The sequence below is a fragment of the Chamaea fasciata genome, unplaced genomic scaffold (genome assembly GCF_029207755.1).
Source record: "Chamaea fasciata isolate MVZ Bird 193981 ecotype frontalis unplaced genomic scaffold, bChaFas1.0.hap1 SCAF_3, whole genome shotgun sequence".
Lineage (NCBI taxonomy): Eukaryota > Metazoa > Chordata > Aves > Passeriformes > Sylviidae > Chamaea > Chamaea fasciata.
This window is the reverse complement of record NW_027094088.1, coordinates 81766647-81786730: the sequence shown is the minus strand read 5'-3', so window position 1 is coordinate 81786730 and position 20084 is coordinate 81766647. Positions and strand designations below refer to the sequence as shown.

The 20084-nt window shown below is 36.1% G+C and overlaps 1 protein-coding gene across 1 annotated transcript in view; it reads right to left on the bottom strand.

The window, feature by feature from the left end:
• Positions 1-20084, bottom strand: part of PHIP (pleckstrin homology domain interacting protein) — a 105827-nt gene that overhangs the window by 24339 nt on the left and 61404 nt on the right. Inside the window, exons 18-27 of the mRNA XM_066179652.1 lie at positions 19905-20042; positions 18675-18858; positions 17983-18106; positions 10092-10232; positions 9219-9295; positions 8416-8647; positions 5195-5314; positions 1477-1584; positions 960-1084; positions 667-749 (exon numbers count right to left, since the gene is read on the bottom strand). Of these exons, the coding sequence (XP_066035749.1) occupies positions 667-749; positions 960-1084; positions 1477-1584; positions 5195-5314; positions 8416-8647; positions 9219-9295; positions 10092-10232; positions 17983-18106; positions 18675-18858; positions 19905-20042 (1332 nt within the window). The remainder of the gene's footprint in view (positions 1-666; positions 750-959; positions 1085-1476; positions 1585-5194; positions 5315-8415; positions 8648-9218; positions 9296-10091; positions 10233-17982; positions 18107-18674; positions 18859-19904; positions 20043-20084) is intronic.

Sequence of the window (20084 nt, the reverse complement as noted above, 5' to 3'; positions counted from 1 at the left end):
GACCTAACAGTCAAGGGCATTGTTCCAGTATCCAGTACTCTGAAATAACTGGGCACAGGCAAAGTAAAAAGAATCCAAGTAATTCCCTCGTCACTTGGCAGCAAATTATATACGCTTCAATGAAGCTAAACCACAGGGTTTAGAACAGAATTCAAAAAGTGTAAGGAGAAGGAAAGAGCATTCCTTTTGTACAATCTAGACATCAATTTGCAAATTCTGAAGAATTATTCCCATGTTTTCAGCAGCAGTTTCAGAAATCGGGAAAAATAATCCTAGTAGCAATGCAGTTGTAGGAGGGCCTTTAATTAAAAAAAAAAAAAGATACAAAATATATATAGGCTACAAGAACTTATCAGCTAGCAATAAACACCATATTCCTAAAACCTATCCTTAACTATTCTCTCTACAAATATACAATTGAAATTTTCTTTGCACTTTCTTATAAAGATCACCTTCATTATTTTGCTTGCTTGCTGCCACTTTGGTCAAGGACTAAGCAGAACTCCCCAGCTAACTATGGGCAGAGTTTACTCTCTGACTTCAGCTGAGTATTAGGATTTCTTTACCATAACCTACTTTTAAGGAAGTTATCATGAAAATAGGTAGACACTTAGAAAAACAAACAAACAAACAAAACCACAGCACAGAACTTTCCCCACAGCTTACCTATATTCCATCGCCTATGCTTTGCATCATCAAATTGTTGTCTCAAAACTAGGAAATCTATGACATCTGGCATATCATGGTACCTAATTACAACAGAACACATAACTATTAAGCGATAAGACAGCAAAAACATAACATAAAGCACTTACATAAAAAAATTAACACTTCAAATTCAACACTTGAAAAGCACAAGGTCAATATTAATGTCATCATTTAACTTTCAACCTCAACACCCCCCTGGCCATCCCCATCCAAGAAAACCCCCAATTTGCATACAATATTCCTTTCCTTACTTCATGGTGAAGGCTCCTCCCGTCAGTTTACCCGTGTCAGGGTCAAGAAAAGCTAGTTTAAGACAGCAGAGAGTAGGCATTCCCACTTCATACTTAATACCAACAATTTTCATCAGCTCTTGCTCCTAAAATAAACAAAATACTTTGTACCACCACTGAAGTTAATTGAAATAGCTTTCTGAAACATGAAAACGTGGGTATATTGAATATACTATAATCCTGCCAGATAACATAAAAATCAAGGATTTGAAATTTAGTCTTCCACAACGAGCAATTATTTCACAACACAATATGTTTGAAAAATATTTTGCTATGTAGTACAGCATCTCATCTGCTCAAACTGATACAAAAAGTAGTACAGGTTAAGGTCTGATTTCATTTGACTCTTAAGTTAAATTCTTCCCCTTATCTTAAACATTAAGAACATTAGATTTATTTATATCAGGAACTTTACGTCCACTTAGTTCCTATTTTTTTTAATATTAAGATATAAACAAATAAGAAAAAGAAGTCATACCCGCAATTCCATTTTATGCCATGGTTGTTTCTTGGGATTAATATTATATATTTTGTTCTTCTTGGCCATTACAACGTATGCTTCATGACCTTGTCGGAAATAGTAAACCTAAAAGTGAAACGTGACAGTTATCCTACAAAGACTCTGAGGAGCTGAAATGCTAACCAAGTCACTGCCGTACAATGTGCTTACTTTCTATTTCATCGACTTTTCAGTCTGTTTTCCTGACAAAGTCATGGGTTCTTAAGTGGAGGAAAATTTAAAAAGCTATTATAGAAACATTTACAGAAAAAAGCAGGAAAGACTTAGAACATTATTTTCTGTATGAACAAAATACCCTAAATTACACATGAGAGAGACCAACAAAATCAGTAACAAAATCATCCATTTATCATTGCACCATAGAGCAATTCAATGACAGCAACAAGAATTCCACTAATCCATCTGGTTATACATTACTGCAGAACAGCCATAAGTTAACAATCAAGTATCACTAAATTCATGATCTAGCTTATCTTTTTTGAATGAGAAACATATTCTAGGAAAAGTCTGTTATTTTTCCGGTAAGATTTTGGTGTTTGCTTCCGTATCACTGAAAAAAAACCTAACAAAGGCTTGAACAAACTAATAGAGATATTTCCAGTGCTTATTAATTTTTTTAATCCTTCCAGTACAGATTTCCGTGGTTCAGACATCCAAAATCTAACAGTTCCACTTTGATCTTGTTGCATATCATACCACATGGATGAATGCTTTTATTAAAAGCCATCACTGTAATGAGGTAGTAAGCTGAAACCCATAAACACGTATTCAAGAAATGTATTTGAAATGTGAAACAGAGGTTCCACAAAGTTGTTAGAACAAAGGTCTGATAAATGGCTGTATTCTTGGTACAATGCATGCCAAACAAAAGATCCTCTTCAAGTGTCCCAACATGGGATTTCCATTTAACAGCACAAAGGAAAGACAGCTTTAATGTAAAGGTCCAATATAACGAAAAAAAGCAGAGCAGAATCCCTCTAAGTTTCAAAATATACAAATAAACACACTAATATTTGTATTTCTATCTGCTTTCCAAAACTGTTGTACCATAAAACATTATAAAGAAGTCTTTGCCAGGTTTCTACATTAAGAAGTACTGAACTCTCAGTGACACGTGGCAAATCTTAACTTTTTTAAATGGACAAGGACTCAGCACCACATTTTTTTAAATCCCTGTTTTTAGAGTATTCAATATGTATAATATCCTCATAGGGACAAAACACACAGCAGCTAGAATAGGCATGAAAGCAGCAATGAGAATCTCCTAGGCACTGTCAGAATCTATCTGACAGGAAAAGGAACAGAGGCTACTGAGACACATCTGAAGGCAAATTTACATTACACTCTCAACATTGTGATGATTGTTTCCCATACATTTCAGTGAATCAAAACAAAACAAAAAAAAAAGTGCACAGGCTACAAACAATCTCGGCTACACTTAGTGTTTCTGCTAAACCACTACATAAATTCAACCCAGTTTACAGAAGTGAAATATTCTTTATTTTGCAAATGGTTCTAAGCATTGCCCCTTCTGTCAGAAGAACAAACTGGGAAGATATCTGTGAAAAAAAAATTCATGTCTTTTCCCAGGAAATAATATTTTTATTCTTGATGAATTTCTGTTTCTGCATGTTTCTTGTAATACCCAGACAAAACTGGGTTTTTATCGTGTTAAGGGCAGAACAAACAACAAACATGCCTTGTATTTGGATATTCAGACAGCAAAATTGCAACCCCATCTCTCTGGTGCGTTTCCACCCTTCCTCAAGACACAGGGCAGAGATCTGTAAACAGCACTATTCAGAAAGGGAAATGGGATGATATGTGCTATTCTTATACACTAAGTGTAACTAAATATAGCTAAATGTTTTTTCTTACTTGTTTGTACAGCTTGAAAACAAATTTGTAATATATCTCCCCTCAAATCCTATAAAACATACCTACCATCCAACAAAATGTTAGAAGGTCACACAATATCTCTTCTCACAACATTTCTCTAATTAAACCAATCCTTTATTTCTCTGTATCTCAAAACTAACTTTCTAGATGAATAATTTCTTTCCACGTATTAAGTAAATCTGGGTATGGCAAGTATCAGAGATGGAATTTCAGACAAAGCGGCTCAATTACAAACATGCTGTCTATTGCTGCAATTATTCCTACTTTCTAGGCACAGGACACAAAACTTCCTGTTCTCCCATACAAAGCATTTTCAGCAAAAGGATGTACCCTACTTCGATATTCCTAGTACACATTGTACGTGCTATGCAGCAGGTGCCAAATCAAACACAACTGTTTATCTTACTAAACCAATACGATGTTAAAGTCTCCTGAGCAGTATGGTACTGATAAATCCTTGGCTGCTTCACTGTATCCAGATGGTATCAGGCACCAAATATATTTATTTCGACTTGATCTTTTGAACAGCAGTCTCCAAAACATGCTTATTGGAGGGCACCAATCCATAAGCATTTTCACTAGCTGCAACTCTCAACTTGAAATGTTCCTTCCCTCCCTCACTAGCATTGCTGATGTAATTTTTGCATAGCTGTGCTGTGAACAGGATCAGTGAAGTGATCCAGTAAAAACAAAACTGCTTGCACATGCAACCTCTGCTCCTGATTCAGTTTCTAAACTGCTTGCACATGCAACCTCTGCTCCTGATTCAGTTTCTAAGGTGGTGCCCACAAAAAGCTTTAGCTTGGGAACAAAGTAAATCAAATTTGCCACCATGTCAAGTATTTCTCCAACAGCATACAGAAGGTGTGACCTATACAACAACACTGTTTAGTAATTCAGAAAACATGCTGCGCCCCAAAGAGACAACACACTGCCCATTACAGCATAAGCCAGCTATTTCCTCTTATTTTAACCTCAGGGGGTTTTAAGAAACAGACTCTGGCTTTCAGGATTGCATTCTACCTAATACTACTTATTGACAGAATTTGCTGTAATGTTCACCTGCTACATATTCCAAAGTAGAAACTGGTGGGCCGTTTTTTGAGACAGCTGGGTCATGTTTACAAAGTATTTACAGTCTAGTTTGTATGAAATACATGTTTCATATTTATATGAAATACATGTACAAAACTTTTCTTGTGGTTTTCTGCTGTAAGAAACTAGCAGTTTTTTAATATCAGGAACACAAGTGATAAGGACAATATCAGAGTTTGTCTTCAGAATAAGCAATTTTTTTAAAAAATTACATCAAAACAATCACACTAAGCAAAAAACCTCACAACCTTCCCCAAGAGGCTTAATTCCTGGTTTTTATTTCAAGCCCCAAACTGAAGTATGTTTTCCAGACTTAATTTCATATCTGATTTCTAACCTGTTCTTCAGGATACCAAGTGCTCTACAATTAAGGAATACTTTCATGACATAAAGCACCTCACACAGCTTGTCTACAGGTGCCATAAGGAAATCAACACACTGAATACCATACAAGAAGGAACATTACTGCAACGGCATGGAATAATAATAAAAATTCAAAGCAACACTATGCAGAATATTTTCTAAGTACAAGGAAGCGAAAGCAAATTTTATCCAGATCAAAGAACGTTTTTAAGAAAATCCAAAATATTCTTATTATATGTCTCTGGGGAAAAATGCACAGATGAAAATACAAAAGGCAAAAAGAAGCAAGGACACAGAGGGAAAGGGAAAACTACAATACCTCATCCCCCATCTGTGGGACAAATGGGCAGCGCCGAGGAACAGTGTCTGTAATCCATGCTGAAGGCAGCCATTCTTCCAGCGTCAAACCATTTTCTGCCAGAACTCCCACAGCCAGCCTCTGAAGAAAACGTACACACAAGATTAGTACAAAGTTATTGCTAGTATGAGGATTAATCTTTACTGTCTTTTGAGGTTTTTTGGGGTGTGTGGGGATAAACTCTTACAAAAAGTGAATTTAGTAACAGTGCAGTAACTATGTCTCATGCCCAAAAGGATGAAATGGAAGCATGTCATTCTCTTGAATCAAATTCACATGGTTGCCTTAGCCAAAAAGGCACTAAAATTATACAGCTGCCTCCAATTAAGGAACCTTGCACAAAACAAGGAGGAAGACATTTATGAGGTAAATCACATGAAAATTAGCTGGATTGGGTACATTCACATTACCTACTGGCATATTTACTATAAAGTGCTGTGGAACTGCATTTTCAGAATACATTTCCACATCGCATACTTGTCAGCAATGGCATGCAAGGCAGTTGCTGGTCTTAGGTGCACACTGCTTGTCTGTATCTAATAGGTTAGATAAAGCAGAGGTTTGTAAAACCATTCAAGCAAGGCTGCTTTGAAATTCCTAACAGGATCTTTGTGTGTACAGAAAGCAATCCTCGAGGGCTGTACAGGAACCCACTTCATACAGCCACTGCTGGAGGACTCTGCATCTCCAGACTGCAAATAGGATATGCCATGTGTAATTCCATTACACCAATTCAAATGTGCCAATTCAAATGACAAGTACTGTGATGATTACACCAGTGAGTATCACAGGAAAAAGCATACGTATAGTAAAAAACAAAAAAACACCAAAAAAAAAATCAAAATAGAACCTCTCTGTTTAAATAAGTCAGTAACATAGAAGCACTTTGTGAATTCTGAGGTTCAGGTAGGTCCGTCTTGCAAAAAACTGATACACTGCATCACAGCAAAGTGTCTAGCTAACTGGTGAATTATGACAGCCTTTAACCAGAGAACGCTCCCTCATTATAACTTTACACATTAATCATCAGTTTGAAACTTTCTGGAAGCCAAGATTGATCTTAGTTACTCATCAGGAAGGGACTATTCCCAGTGACTTTATTAAATAATTTCTGAAACTCTCCTAAATCCTTTAGTAATTAGTTCCACTACCTGACTACACGCTCAGGTGGCTTTGGGGTGTGAGGGGGACGTTGAATGGGAAAATGGGTCATTTCTGAGCTTTGTATCCGTAACATCAGGTGCCACATCTCACTGTAACAAAATAAGGAAGGAAATCATTCTGCATTTATTCCTTTCTAAACCACGATAGTTTTATACAAGCTTTTTCATCATATCTCTTCCAAACTCTCTCCCTTTTAAGAGTCAGTCTCTGCGTGTGACCTAAAGCAAAAAAAACTGTTCTGTACTTTTGATCTTCCTGGGTGATCCTTCCTTGTCCTCCCTCCTTCACTGCTGTATCATATTTTAGATTGATTTTTGATAGAGGAGAATTAGAAATGTAAGCACCATTCAAGATCATGAAACCCATGCATTAAAAGAGATGAATGTCAATTTTCCCCTACTCCTCTTTTAATTTTTAAGATTGTGTGTGTGGCTGCAAAGACAGTCAAAACTCCTTTCCGCAATGAAAAGACTTAATTTTGAATCAGGATCAGAATGAGGAAGAACTTTCTACCAGAAAGGCCTGTGAACTCTCTGCTCAATAAGGAGGTCAAATGTCCACCACAAGAAACTTCAAAGACTAACATCTGTCAAGAATGACAGGTATAATTAATGCTACCTAGAGATAGAGGAAAATGAGGTAATATTCTGCAATTACTTCCAGCCTCATATTTTCTTGTGACTCAAGCAGGTTAGCTTTAAAAGTGTGAAATATCTAGGTCTGACACTTCTTGAATCAAAGACATCCCATATCTCAATAACTGGGACTAAAACGGATGCAAGATTCCCAGAACACTCAGTTTAGTTTTAATCTAAGTGGAAATACTAGGCTGTCAACCAGTTTTTTTGTTTTATAATACGAAGCTAAACTACAGGTTTCAATAATTTTAAATGTCCCCCACCATCTATTTTTCTCATCTGCTTTCTTATTCCTTCTGATACATTCTTTTGGTTTCAGACTGTGTAAATAGCAATATACTATTAGTATTGACAGTGCAACTAATAACTGTGTACAATACACAAAAAGTAGCCTAAAGAGAGAATAAAGACTACCACCTGACATCCTGTACGCCATACCAGAGATTCACAGCTAATCTGACATTGTGCCAACCTCCATGTTCAAACAGCTGTTCTGTCAGTCCACCTCCTAATGAGGGCTAAAACACTGAAATAATGATCTTAAAGAATGCTGAGGACTTCTAATCTAATAAATAAACAAAATACAGGTATTTAGTTTAGATGATACAGTTAGCTTCCTTGAGTACTGCAAATATAGAAGCTATACGTTTACAATAACAAATAGCATGTACCAGATGGATCACTTCTGGTCTCCGTAAAGAAAGAAGGAAAAGTGAAGGTGGCAGATCTAACAATTAAAAACAAAACAACCTCTCAAAAAACCCACTGAAAATAACTGAAGTCACTGAAAATTTCCATGTACTGATTTAAATTGTAATTACATTATATTAGAAAGCAAACAAAATACAGACAACAACAAAATCTTGACCAAGTCATATTTCCCTTGACGGAGTCAATAGTGGCAAGCATAATGCAAATATCAGATATCATAGAATTGACAGAAAAAAATTACATGGTTGTGCAGATCTAAAAGAAATTGCAATTATATAGGGAGACAAGTCAGCACAGCTGTAAAAAAAAAACCCCAAAAAAAAGTGTTATACCAGTACTCAATCGTACTGGAAGTTGAATAATCTTCTTCCACAGAAAGGAAGTTTCTGGTGTGAGCAAGGATAGTGATAAGGACATTAGAAGGGCTCCTTCTGTCAAATGTATCATATTCAGAAAGCAAATCACTATAGCCATCTATCACTGGACTTGCAAGAGTGATAATGATAATCATGACTTTTACTCTTAACAAATTATCATTTGTTAAGAGTAAAAGTCATGATGCGTTTTAAAATTAGACAACATTAAGTTGTAGTTGTAACTGAATCATTCATCCAATGATTTCCAAGTCAGAAGGAATGAGCAACCTGTAATACACAAAGAACATCTAACCTTTTGTTTTCGCTCTTTGGGTTTCCTCTTCTTTGGTGATGTTGATGGTCCATCTTTCTCCTCAATACCCTTTTTCCTTTCCTTTTTAATTTGCTTCCTTTGTTTTTCAGGTCCTTCTTCATCCTCTGAACTACTTTCTGCTTTCTTTGTTTTAATTTTAGGAATTTTCTTTGGTGGTTGCAAATTGATTCCTGCATCTGCTGTCCAGTCAGAATAATCACTAGAATAGTCGCTATATGTGATATAACAAAGAAAAAAGAAATTAAAAACCCAAAGTTAAAAAGTCTACAATTTAAATGGCAGTAAACCAAAAGCCATGACATCATTTGGTCTTGCAAGAAACTTAACTTACAGCATCTCTCAAAGTAAACATTGTGTTCACTTCATCAATTCAACATGATAAACATTGAAGTCTGGATATTGTTTTCAAGACTTTTGGTTTTGAATAGCTTTGAATGAAAAAATACAGGATGTTTTATTTGCTCTCTAATTTCAAACCAAGGATCACAGCTCAGACTGTGAGCCATAGGAAACTGCTACTACCTGCCTGAAGTGTTTGTGTGCATGAAAAGAAATACCTTCCTGCAAAACAATTCTACTTCTAGCAAACAAGGAAAAACCTTCCCTAAATTTTAGTCAGCAATATGACTGAAAATTAAATCCTGAAAGTTTCATGTTCTTGTTCACTTTTTCTTCTAATTCTGCACAAGTGTTAGTTATTACTCATTAGCTGTTTGCAAGAAAAATTATTAAAGATTTCTTGGTAAGAATTCTCTCTGTAGGTTATATTCCTTGTCACTTACCTAGAACTGCCATCACTGTGCCATGCTCTTTCATCATCTTCTGATGTTCCACCACTGGCAACAACTACTTCCCCTTCCTAATAAGGAGAGCAGAGGGCATTGGGAAGGGGCAGAGAAAAAGAAACATTTTCTTTAGAGCTCAAGTTATAGTATATGACAATACAATGAAAGCTTTTCTAGGCTTTATATGTATTATAAACATCTGGCATTCTAGAAGCTTTATGTTAAAAAGGCATTTAGTTTGCAGATAGTTCCTTTACTTTAGTGGACTTACATAAAGAAGTATGAAGATATCTGTATGGCCAGATGTGGTGTAGAGCAACATTTTTTATCACCATTTGACAAGGCCAGATTACCTTCTCAAAAATTACTCTAAGTGTTTTTAATGTCATATTTCCACATTTTTTGAATACCAAACAGAAATCCAGTATGAATTTTATGTACTCTTCACACATTCCTTACCATATGTACAGAAGTACAGAATAATTGAGGCTGGAAGGGACTTCTGGAGGTCATAATATCTGTTCAAGCAGGGTTACCTAAAGTTGGTGGCCACACTGCTAGGCCATGCGGGCAGTACTGACTAGGCTTACAAATTGCACATATACTTTGTAAAATACCCTTACAAATGAGCATTTTTCTCCTTTGTCAATTACTTCTTAAGTCAAAGCTAAACATATACAATAGCGTGTGAAAACCTAATACAACAAGATTTTTTAGAGCTGAAAAGAAACACACAATGAGAAATGTAACTTGAGTTTCCACTAGAAACATGTGGATTGTTTGTATAACGAAAATGTTTCATTAGCTGAAGCAGGAGCTTAATGAGTAGAAATGGAACACATAAAAATGCCTCACTAATAAGGATCTTACATCTGAAGAACTGTGTCCATTTTCCAACTCTTCAGCAGGCCTTGCAGTTTCTTCTACTGCATATCTCGTACGGTAGTTGTGCTGATTAGCTGCTTGTTTCTTTGAGTCACTAGCATCTAGTAAATTATCATGAGAATGGTTCTATGAAGATACAAAAGTCAAAATACATAATTTTTGAGTATACATTTTATTAATACATAGCATTTTCTTTGAAAATAGTATTCCAGGAACAATTTTTGCATTGGCAAGAAGTTACAAGTCCAAAACTAAAGAACTGCTGAAGAGAACACTCCACATGCATAGTTGAATGAATATAAGCACCAAACAGTTCTGTGTATTACGGAAATAATTAAATTTCTTCCCAGACACAAAACAAATTTTAAATCTGTAATTATTAAAAATATTCATTCTCTGCAAAGCACATGTCAGTTAATAAGGACTAAAACAAGCGCTAAAACATAACTACTGATAGGCTGCTTGTATAAGCTTAGAATTACACTAAAAATGCCTAAGGAAAGGAAGCTCCTAAACAGAAGTCCAGAGTGTTATTTTGCAGCCAAGGGGTCATATGTGTTAGAAAAGAAACCTGTACAATAATACATCCCTTAGCATAGAGAGATGACTGTTAGCAAATACAGACCTTTAAACAGTACAATGATGCATTGAAGAGCTCAAATGAATGAGTCAGTTTGAAAGAATATGAGTTCTTTTAAAGCTTAAAAGAATGAAATAAAGCTGTGATTTAGAAACACTTCATGCTACAGCATGAAGAGATTTTGTTCCTCCTGTAGAATATATGTAATGCAAACACTTGCTCTCAACACCAAGTGTGCAATCTTGTGTTAGTCCCCAATCACTGGCAAAAAACCAAAGAGTTATGATCTAAATTGCAAGAGTTTTGTGCTATTGGGGGGGGGGGGGGGGGCATGTATAGTCTGTATAGTCGAACTTCATCCTAGCTCAGATCCAACAAAATAATTTCTGGGCACATTTCTAGGCGCCACAAAGAGGTACACTTCCCCAGTGTTATCTCTTTCTGCAACAAAGAAAACCTCGCATAGTTGAACAGTCCCAGAGATGAAGAAAGCAGAACTGGAACAAAACAAAGAAAGGCACTAATATTTTGACAGTCTTCTAGTAGCGCAGACTGCTTATACCTATATTTCTTGATTTTCTTTTCTTTTGTTGGAAAGAGAAAAATCTTTTCTATCACGTATGATAAAAGCTGGTTCATGAGGTTGAATTTTCTTGTTGAGGAAAACAACTTCCACTTTTTATAGTAAAAGCCGTATTAAAACATGGTTAAGCAACAGCAGCTAAGATTCAGTTTTCCTTAGCCACAACAATCATCATTAAGTGCAGAAGTCCAGTAACTAGTTTTTCTCCCACACTCCCAGTCAGAAGATATACACCTTCTGCAAGCATGACTGTAAAGTAAGCCAGCACACCACTGTACAGCTGTGTTGCAGTTTTCATCAAAGCACAGAGGGCCAACACAAACTGCTCTATGCTCTCTTCAGTAAATACTGTGCTTCTGTTCTGTCCTTCTGTCTAGTTGGGCAAGTTATCACTGACAGCACAGCAAAGACATTTCTAATGGGATTGCTCAGCAATCAGCATTTTAACATTGCCAGAGACTTTTGAGACCTGGGGCACTTGTTCCTCCTTCTGGATGCAAGCTGGCAACAAACACCAGATCTCCTCAGGCTGCTCTGACTTCACCCAGAACAGCTCCAAGACAGCCCTAGGACCAGTGGCTGAACCCAGCACACAGCCTTCAGTCCTTCAGCCTTCCGAGGCTGCTCAGTTCTCATAAAGCTCTCAAGATTCATTACTGAAGCCAAGAGGTCACAAAACCCAGTGTTATAGAAACCTGTTTCTGCTTCTGAATGGTGACTTTTTCACCATGAAACATAGTAGAGAAAGTAGGGACAACAGAATGGAATCACATAACCCCAAAGAAACAAATCAGTCAAGTATCTGTTACAATATGGCAGACATATTTTGCAGAAGCTACGTTACAGCTTTACTGCAATGTTCATGTCTTCTCTCTAGAAACTAAAGTCCTAAAACCTTATCTCCCCGTTTCTCTTCAGACATGAAATTTCTCACAATTATCATAAATACAGATTTTCCCTACTCAAAAAGAACTACAGATGCTTGGAAAACTGAAGCACTTTGGTTTTGAAAAGAGCTCTTTTCTTTTGGCAGTTCAAAGCTTGAGGGGAAAAAACCAACACCTCAGCCCCTCTGCCCCAATCATTCCTGCATGGAAAAATGTAATACCACTGTATAAATATTGGGTCACAGTGATGCTGAAGGGTAACAAACTGTTTTGGGAAAGATACAATGCCAAAACAAGAACGGGAAAAAAAAAAATCACAAGTACTTATCCATGAGTAGCAGAATGATAGAATAAAGTTAGAAAAGATCTCTAGATGACACCTTGCCTAAACACACTGCTCAAGCAGGGACGAGAAAAGGAGCCATAAGGTATACAATTGCCTCATCTTGCCAAAAAACCATATTTTACCATCATTCCTACTCAACTTAGCTTTTCAAAATCTGAAGAGAAGTTGTAAGACAGAACTTTATTTATTTGGGGGAGGGGTGAAGTTGAATGTGAAGGTTTGACTATAAAGTACTACAGGTTATTTTCTGACGAAATGAAATTATCACCAGCATGTTCAACTATAACTGAGGAAACACAGCTGATGCCTTCTCTCCCTCAATACATAACCTAAAGAAAGAGCTTGAAATTGTACTCTCAACTCTAACGGTAGGCTGGGAAACAAAGCCAAGATAACCTGTGATTTGAGGTTCAATCATCACTTTCTCTCTCAACACTTTGATGAACAGTCATATATGGTGACAGGTACCTTGTACCTTGTCCAAGGCTTCCAGTCAGTATCAGAGCACACACATCTATTGATACACCAGAAACTAGAGCTCCTGTCAGAACAGCTCTTCTGTGAAATAAAAATTATGGCAATTTCCTGTATTTCAGAGGGATACTGGACACTGCTGGGGGGTCTTGGTAACATCATTTATGAGAGAGAGAGTGGAAACTCAGTGGTGTCCTGACAACTCAGACCACACTGCATGCTACAGTCCCTATGACTCTGACAGCACTGGGAAGCATAGCTTTGCTGCAGTCTCATGCAGGGCCGAAGCAAATTTGGGAAGCTTGGGCTGTAGCAATTTCATGGAATTTCTCTAACCAGCAGCATCTATTTTTTATGTGGAAATGATTCCTCCTTCCTTAAGCCAACAGGAATTAACTTCTACTCAAAAGTTTATTAGGGGCAAGGCACAAGCATATGTCCAATATCAGGACCCCAACACTAAATAGGTCTTGCCTGGCATTTTCTTTTTGGCTAAAGAGCTTTCACAGTCTCCTCAAGTATGAATCAGTGTCTACAATTACTTAGTTTTTATCTTAGCACATCACATCTATGTAAAAAATTAGTATCAACTGTTCCAAAAGCAGTAAATATAACAGACACTAAATGCTAGGCTCTGGAGTTTTAAATTATTTTCCTCTTAACATCTCGAGAGTTAATTAGAAGTATTGCTTAAATAACGTGTAAGTACAAGAATTTATTTCTGTGGAACACAAATAAGCCACTTTCAGCAGAACAAAGCACACATTTTTCCTCTCTGGGTTCTGTCAGTTTCCAATACAGTCATCTGCACCCACCACAACAGGGGCCTATGTCTACTTTTGTCCATCCATAACAATTTCCCATGTTAGTTTCTTTTAATTTTGGCATTACATTTCCACTTAATGATAATGAAGAATATTTTCATTTTTGTCACATTTTACGAGGACACACATCACATCAACCCTCTGGTATACAGAAATTTCACATTCTTAAATATTTATCAAAATGCTCTAATCCCAGCAGTTAATTAAACTAATCCTCTTAATTATTTAGATTGAGAATATTTACCTAAGCATGTTTTTTATCTCAACTTTCATCTGCTCCTGAAAACAAGTAGTATGGAATACAGTTCCATTTTGAAGATGCAAAAATTCCATTCTGTCCTCTTTCACTAATGTATTGGGGTTCAAGTTTTTGCTGTTTGTTTTTTCAAGCTTTTTGTTTAATAATAGAATAAATCCTACTCCTCATCAATGACTTCGAAAGTCAAACCAAGTTCATCATTCAGCCTGCAGGTCAATGATACTAAATACTATTTACTAAATACTACTCAGGTCAAAATACCCATGTTTTTAGTTTCTCCCCCACAACTACATTAGTCCCTTAAGCAATTGTATACAAACACTTTTCCATATGACCTGTGTCAAAGAAACGTGGGCTTTCAATAGCAGAATACTTCTGTGACTTCAATTTAAATTGCAGACATTGTTAAAGAATAAAGAATGAGCTATAATTCTGTACTACTTTTAACACACCCTACAATGACCCTGGATTAAAAATTAGCAATAGGACTTTGAAATCTCCTCAAAATGTAATTACAGCTGCTCTGTGTTCTTCCTTATTGACCTACACTTTAGCTTGCAATCCAAAATGCTAATAATAATTATCCTTGCCCATCTTTTCATTTTACCTCTGTATTTTTGACTTCTTTCAGTTACAAGGGAAGAAGGGAACAGAAGAAAATACTATTTTATCATTATTATATGAACAGACCTGATAAATTTCAAAAGTTGATACAAAAAGCAGTATTTCCTACTGGTGTGAATACAACTGAATTTTCCTATGAAGACAATGTTTTAAATGCAAGCTTTGTTTTACTCTGCTCCCAGAGAAGCTGACAGTACTATATAGTGAGACATTTTCTGTAACTCTTGATGCTGTAGTTCTTGGGTCTAGAGATTACTGGAAGAGAATATCTTGCCCTGTATTTTTTGGAGGTGTTCCCCACCTCCTTTAGATCATAAATTCTCTCATTAAACCTGTAAGAATTCACTATGTAGTAAGGACTATAGTCTTGCAACATGACCGTAATATAACTTACAAGGAATCAGTATCAAAACCTACTAGGTGTTCTCAAGGAAAAGGAAGATTTACACTGTGCTTTCCAGTTCTATATCCAACCTAACACAGCTTGTATTTAAAGTCACACCGTCACTGTAAAGAACAGCAACAGAAGAGCAACTGTAATGAAGTTATTAATTTCTTTTTAAAACAACCCTAAAAATATTGCACAACAGCTGTTGGATTGCAGTCAATCTTGCTTCTCTTCCCAGGTGTTTATCTGAATATATTGTGAACACTACAGAAGATGACAATTCCAATTCACTATTCCTGTTGCTCAGACACTCCTGAGCAGAAGGGTTGCTCATGTTAACCGTAAGCAACGACAAAAATGATGAAAATCTGAGCAGATAATTTAATTGTGATACTCAATCACTCAAGATCAAACACCTTTTTCTTCTTGAAACGTGCTTATTTAAAGCCCATGGGATATCTACTTATTTCTGAATCCCTCTGAGATTTTACTCAAGAGACTTGAATTAGTGTACATCTCAGGAGTCTTGAGTCCTCCAAAAAGAGATGCATTTAATGAAGAATCAGCTATTGAAGAATACAACCTTTTTATTCCAAGATGCCATAAGAAAGTATTCAGTAGGGTTTAGGAAGGCTTCGAGTGTTCTGAAAGTATTACTAAGTATATCAGTAATTTTTATATAGAAAATTTACTTACATACTCAAATGAAAAGACCATGATTGCCTGGGGTTTCTTGTTATTTCCTCAGAAGAAAGGTGGAAAGTGACTAAAGGATTTACCAAGCTCTCTCCCTCACATTCTGAGAATGCAGAATCCAGATCACAGAACTCACCAGGTATAAATTTATGAAACTGTTATTTCTAAGTAGCAGTTGCTACTTGAATGATTTCAAGGACATAAATATCAACAATAAAAATATGGGGCTCAAAAGATTCAGTGCTACTGTTACGGTTTGGAGAGCAAAACAAATTTTTTTAAACAGGATTTTTAAAAACATTTGCTTACTTGTTTCACAGATAACATAAAAGTAATTGTGAAAACCAAAATGCTGGACCAGCTAGCCCATTCTGTTAAACTTTCGTGTCCTAGTGATATTTTAGAGGAAAACTGTAACCCAATTAGAAATTTAATGGTAATTTGGTATGAATTCACATTATCAGGAAGGATCTTTTGACTAGGCTGCAGCTAAAGACAAAGAAAAAAAATAGAAAACCTTAAGCAGTGTAAATGTTCAATTAAACTAAAAGAAAGTGTATAATTCAGCACCAAAATACATGCCCTAAAGACAGGAAAAGACTTGGTTAAAATCTGAATTTGTCAGGCCCATTCTCTATTACTCCCAAAAGAAAAATAAGAGTTACAAAGACTTCTGATGTCCTGGCATTTCACTAATGAGTCCTATCATGTGGCACAAAGCTTCCCCCTCAATGTACAAAACCTGGAGACAAAGCTGAACAAATTCTTTTCAGTTTATCCTGGGAAAACACTCAATGTTGGTGACTGCAGCACTGAAAAGAGTGCATCAGTACCATTTTTTAAGAAAGCAATGCATTCAAATTTTACTAGAAGAAAAAAAAAATGAAGGAAAAAGTCATAAATAAATTTAATAAAGAAATTTAAAGTTAAATTACTGTGGGGACTGTGGGTAGGGGGGCCTTCACATCACTTCTTTTGAAATCTTTACTTTGTTTGAGTGTGAAAAAGTAGCAAAACAATACTCAATTTTAACATCTAATATAAATTTGCTCATCTCAAACTTACTCTACTACATATAAAATTATTTCATCATTATTAAAAATTACAGAATGACTACAAAGCATCTGGAATTTACTTATTTCAGGTTGGTTTCAATTTCAGTTCCTTCCTCCACAAGAAAGCCAACAATAAACAGCACAGGCATTAAGTATGGTACTCTAATGGTTAGGAGTTGCAGTCTTTTGCCTACTTGTTCTTTTTATTTCATTTATTTATTTTTCTCCTTAGATCCCATAAGTGATTTTTACTTTTCAATTGTAATTGCTCCCATTTGCAGGTGTTCCTGAAGGCTGCATTTTACAAGCTTTCGACTAAGGGTGAAAAGAATCTCCTCTACATTAAGGATACTACAAAACGCAAAGCATGGCTTCTCCTTTACAGTTGCTAAAATTTACTTCCTTTATTACAAAAACATAGTTGGTTATTTAGCTAGAAAAGCATAAATAAGCATGTGCAATTCATAGTTAAAACTAATTTTAAACAAAAAGACATAAAAGCTTTCTGTAAACACAGAATATTTATCCTTCAATTTTTTTAACCAGCAAAAAGATGTAAGATTAAAATTTCTCCGCAAGTTATATTAAAAAAACCAAGTCACTTATGACATTTTAATTCTTAAAAAAACTTATTTCCTTCTACTTAATCTATCCTGTTTTCTTTTTTTCTGAAAATGTACTCCCAGGTCTAGAAAAAAGCATGATTTAGATATATCCCATAACAGCCCACAATATGATTTCTAGGGTACCATGAGAGAAAATACCCAGTTCTCTATTTGGAGATGTGTTTAATGTGTTAAAGTTAAGAACTGTGACTTGAGTTTTAATAGAACCTTTCCACAGAATGGTATGTCAAACAGACAACAGTAGCAGGGTGTATTGATTAACAGTGACAAGACTCCCTACAGCAAATCATGTGCCTAACAGCAGATTTGTAGGGATTTCCCCCACGCTTCTGAAAGCAATCCATGTTGTTTATTATTAAGAACATGCTGAAGCATCAGTACAGACAGGCTTCCCCATTCTGGGGAGGTAAACAAACTCCTGCACCCCGGTTTGTAAATTTAAAACTGAGAAGAAGAATGGAAATTTATGTGACCCAACTAATTCAATTAAATTTTATGCTTCATTCTATGATAAGTTACAGGTGGACTGCTTACCTTAGAGAAAGTAGGTATTTTGTTTTCTCTTGGAATGTGACTCATTACATGTTTTCTTTTCTCTTCCGATCGATATACCCTTATTTCTTCTTCTCCCTTTGCTGTTCTCCATTCTTCCTGCCTACTGAAAAAAGAAAACGGAGATGTTAATTTCAAAGGACATTACCACAATGAGAGGATCTATTCCAAACCAAAGAATACAGACATTCAAAATCTATAACATTCTTCGAACAGCAATTCTCTTAACAGTTAGCATATGGCTTTAAATTAGTTTTTTTCAAACAAAGTAAGATTTTCATCTTATTTCATTAAACAGAGCAGTTTAGGCTTGACTATAGCAAGTAGGTTTTTTGACTTTCTGATTTAAGTATTCATCACAAGAGGAAATTACTGAAAAAATTAAAGTTCCAGTTTGGAAACTAAAATTCATCTCAGGCACTTAATAGATTAGGTCAGTATTCTAGCCATAAAATGCCATATAATGACAGGAATGAAAACATGCATTCTTATGCTACAAGTCAGAAGATATTGAGGCAACTAGAGTCCATTGCCTATACAAATTCAATTACTGTGTCATTCATTAAATGGACAATTTTTATTCCCAATCCTTCTGGAATTCCAAGATTTTTCAAGTGATACACAAGTGATTTCAAACTGAAACTGATTCGAAAAGAAACTCTATCTGTGTTTACCTGGCTACACCAGAAGACAGTTCAGGCACTACCACCCTGCGACTCCAAGCCACAAGGTCCCGCTCCGTGGCTATTTCACTTCTCGGTGCATTGCTGTGCATCTGACGCACACCTTCAATTTGTCCACTGCGCCTTAACCCTATGTTTGGTGGGGAATGTACTTCTGAGGTAGAGCTTACAGACCCTAAGAAGTCAAAAAACAATAGTTCTTTATCTGAAATTCTGAGGGAAGCATTTGAAAAGAAAATCTTGGAATGAAATGGAAAAAATAACTTTACTTGACCTGTTACTTTGAAATAAATCATATTAACTGAGTTTAAATATTTCAGCAGTTTCTACAGTCAACACAATACAGCACAAACAGCTACTGAGCTGCAGCACTCTGTTTAGAAATTCACACTGAAAAGAAGCAGATGTACCAACAATCTGAAGTGAAGCAAATGTTTGCTTCTTTAAAAATACCTTTGAAAACATTTATGCAAAGCTGACTATTGCTACAGCACTCTAGATCTGTGTTATAGAACAGTGAGCTATGTCACTGAATCAGTGTGCTCCTTAAACAGTCTTCTACCTTCAAAAAAAGAAAGCCTCAAGACTCGAAATTAGGAATCAAGCTGTAAAAATTACAGACAAAAAACTGAAATGGTAAAGAGGTTAAAAATAACAAAACCAAACCAACCCAAAACAAAATCACACACACATGCAAGAGCCTTTAAACACCTAGCCAGTAGAAAAGCATCAACATTTTTCCATATCCTTACACACACAAGCTAATGCTGCTTACTCCAGTGGATTGCTAACCATAATTTTTCAGGTGTTGAAACCTACTTTGTACTCTAGTGTAAGACACTGAAACGTAGAACAATTTTGCAGAGAAATAAGTAGTTCCTTCCACTTTTCTTTCTCCTGTGTCTTTATTTGAAAGAAGTTAGATTTCAAACAACTAGATGGCCAATTCCAGATTAAAAAGCAGGGTAGCTACTTCTAAGGGAACGCAGCTGCTGCTATTCCCTGAGTGAGGAGACAGTAACAAAGATAAATCTGTAATGTTAAGAACCCCAACGTTTTGCAAAAGGCAAAAAGAACTATAGGAAAGCGGTATGATTTTCTACAGCCCCTTTCCACATACCTCCTTTCTACTAGATCAACATAATGCACAGATCATGGACAAGATAACAGGGTTTATGTTTTCCAGCTCCCAGTCTCAGCACCCATCCCCCAGTAATCTACCTCTGCTTATCCTGCTGGTGCTACTGGTTCCTGCCTCCCCAGAACGTCTCTGGTCCTGCTCTTGCTGAAGTCTTTGAATCATGCTATCCAACGGACTAATTTCTTGATTTACTTGCTGACTAAGAACTTGATTCAATCCTGTGAAGTAAAATAAAGAGGAGAACAACACACAAATGTTAA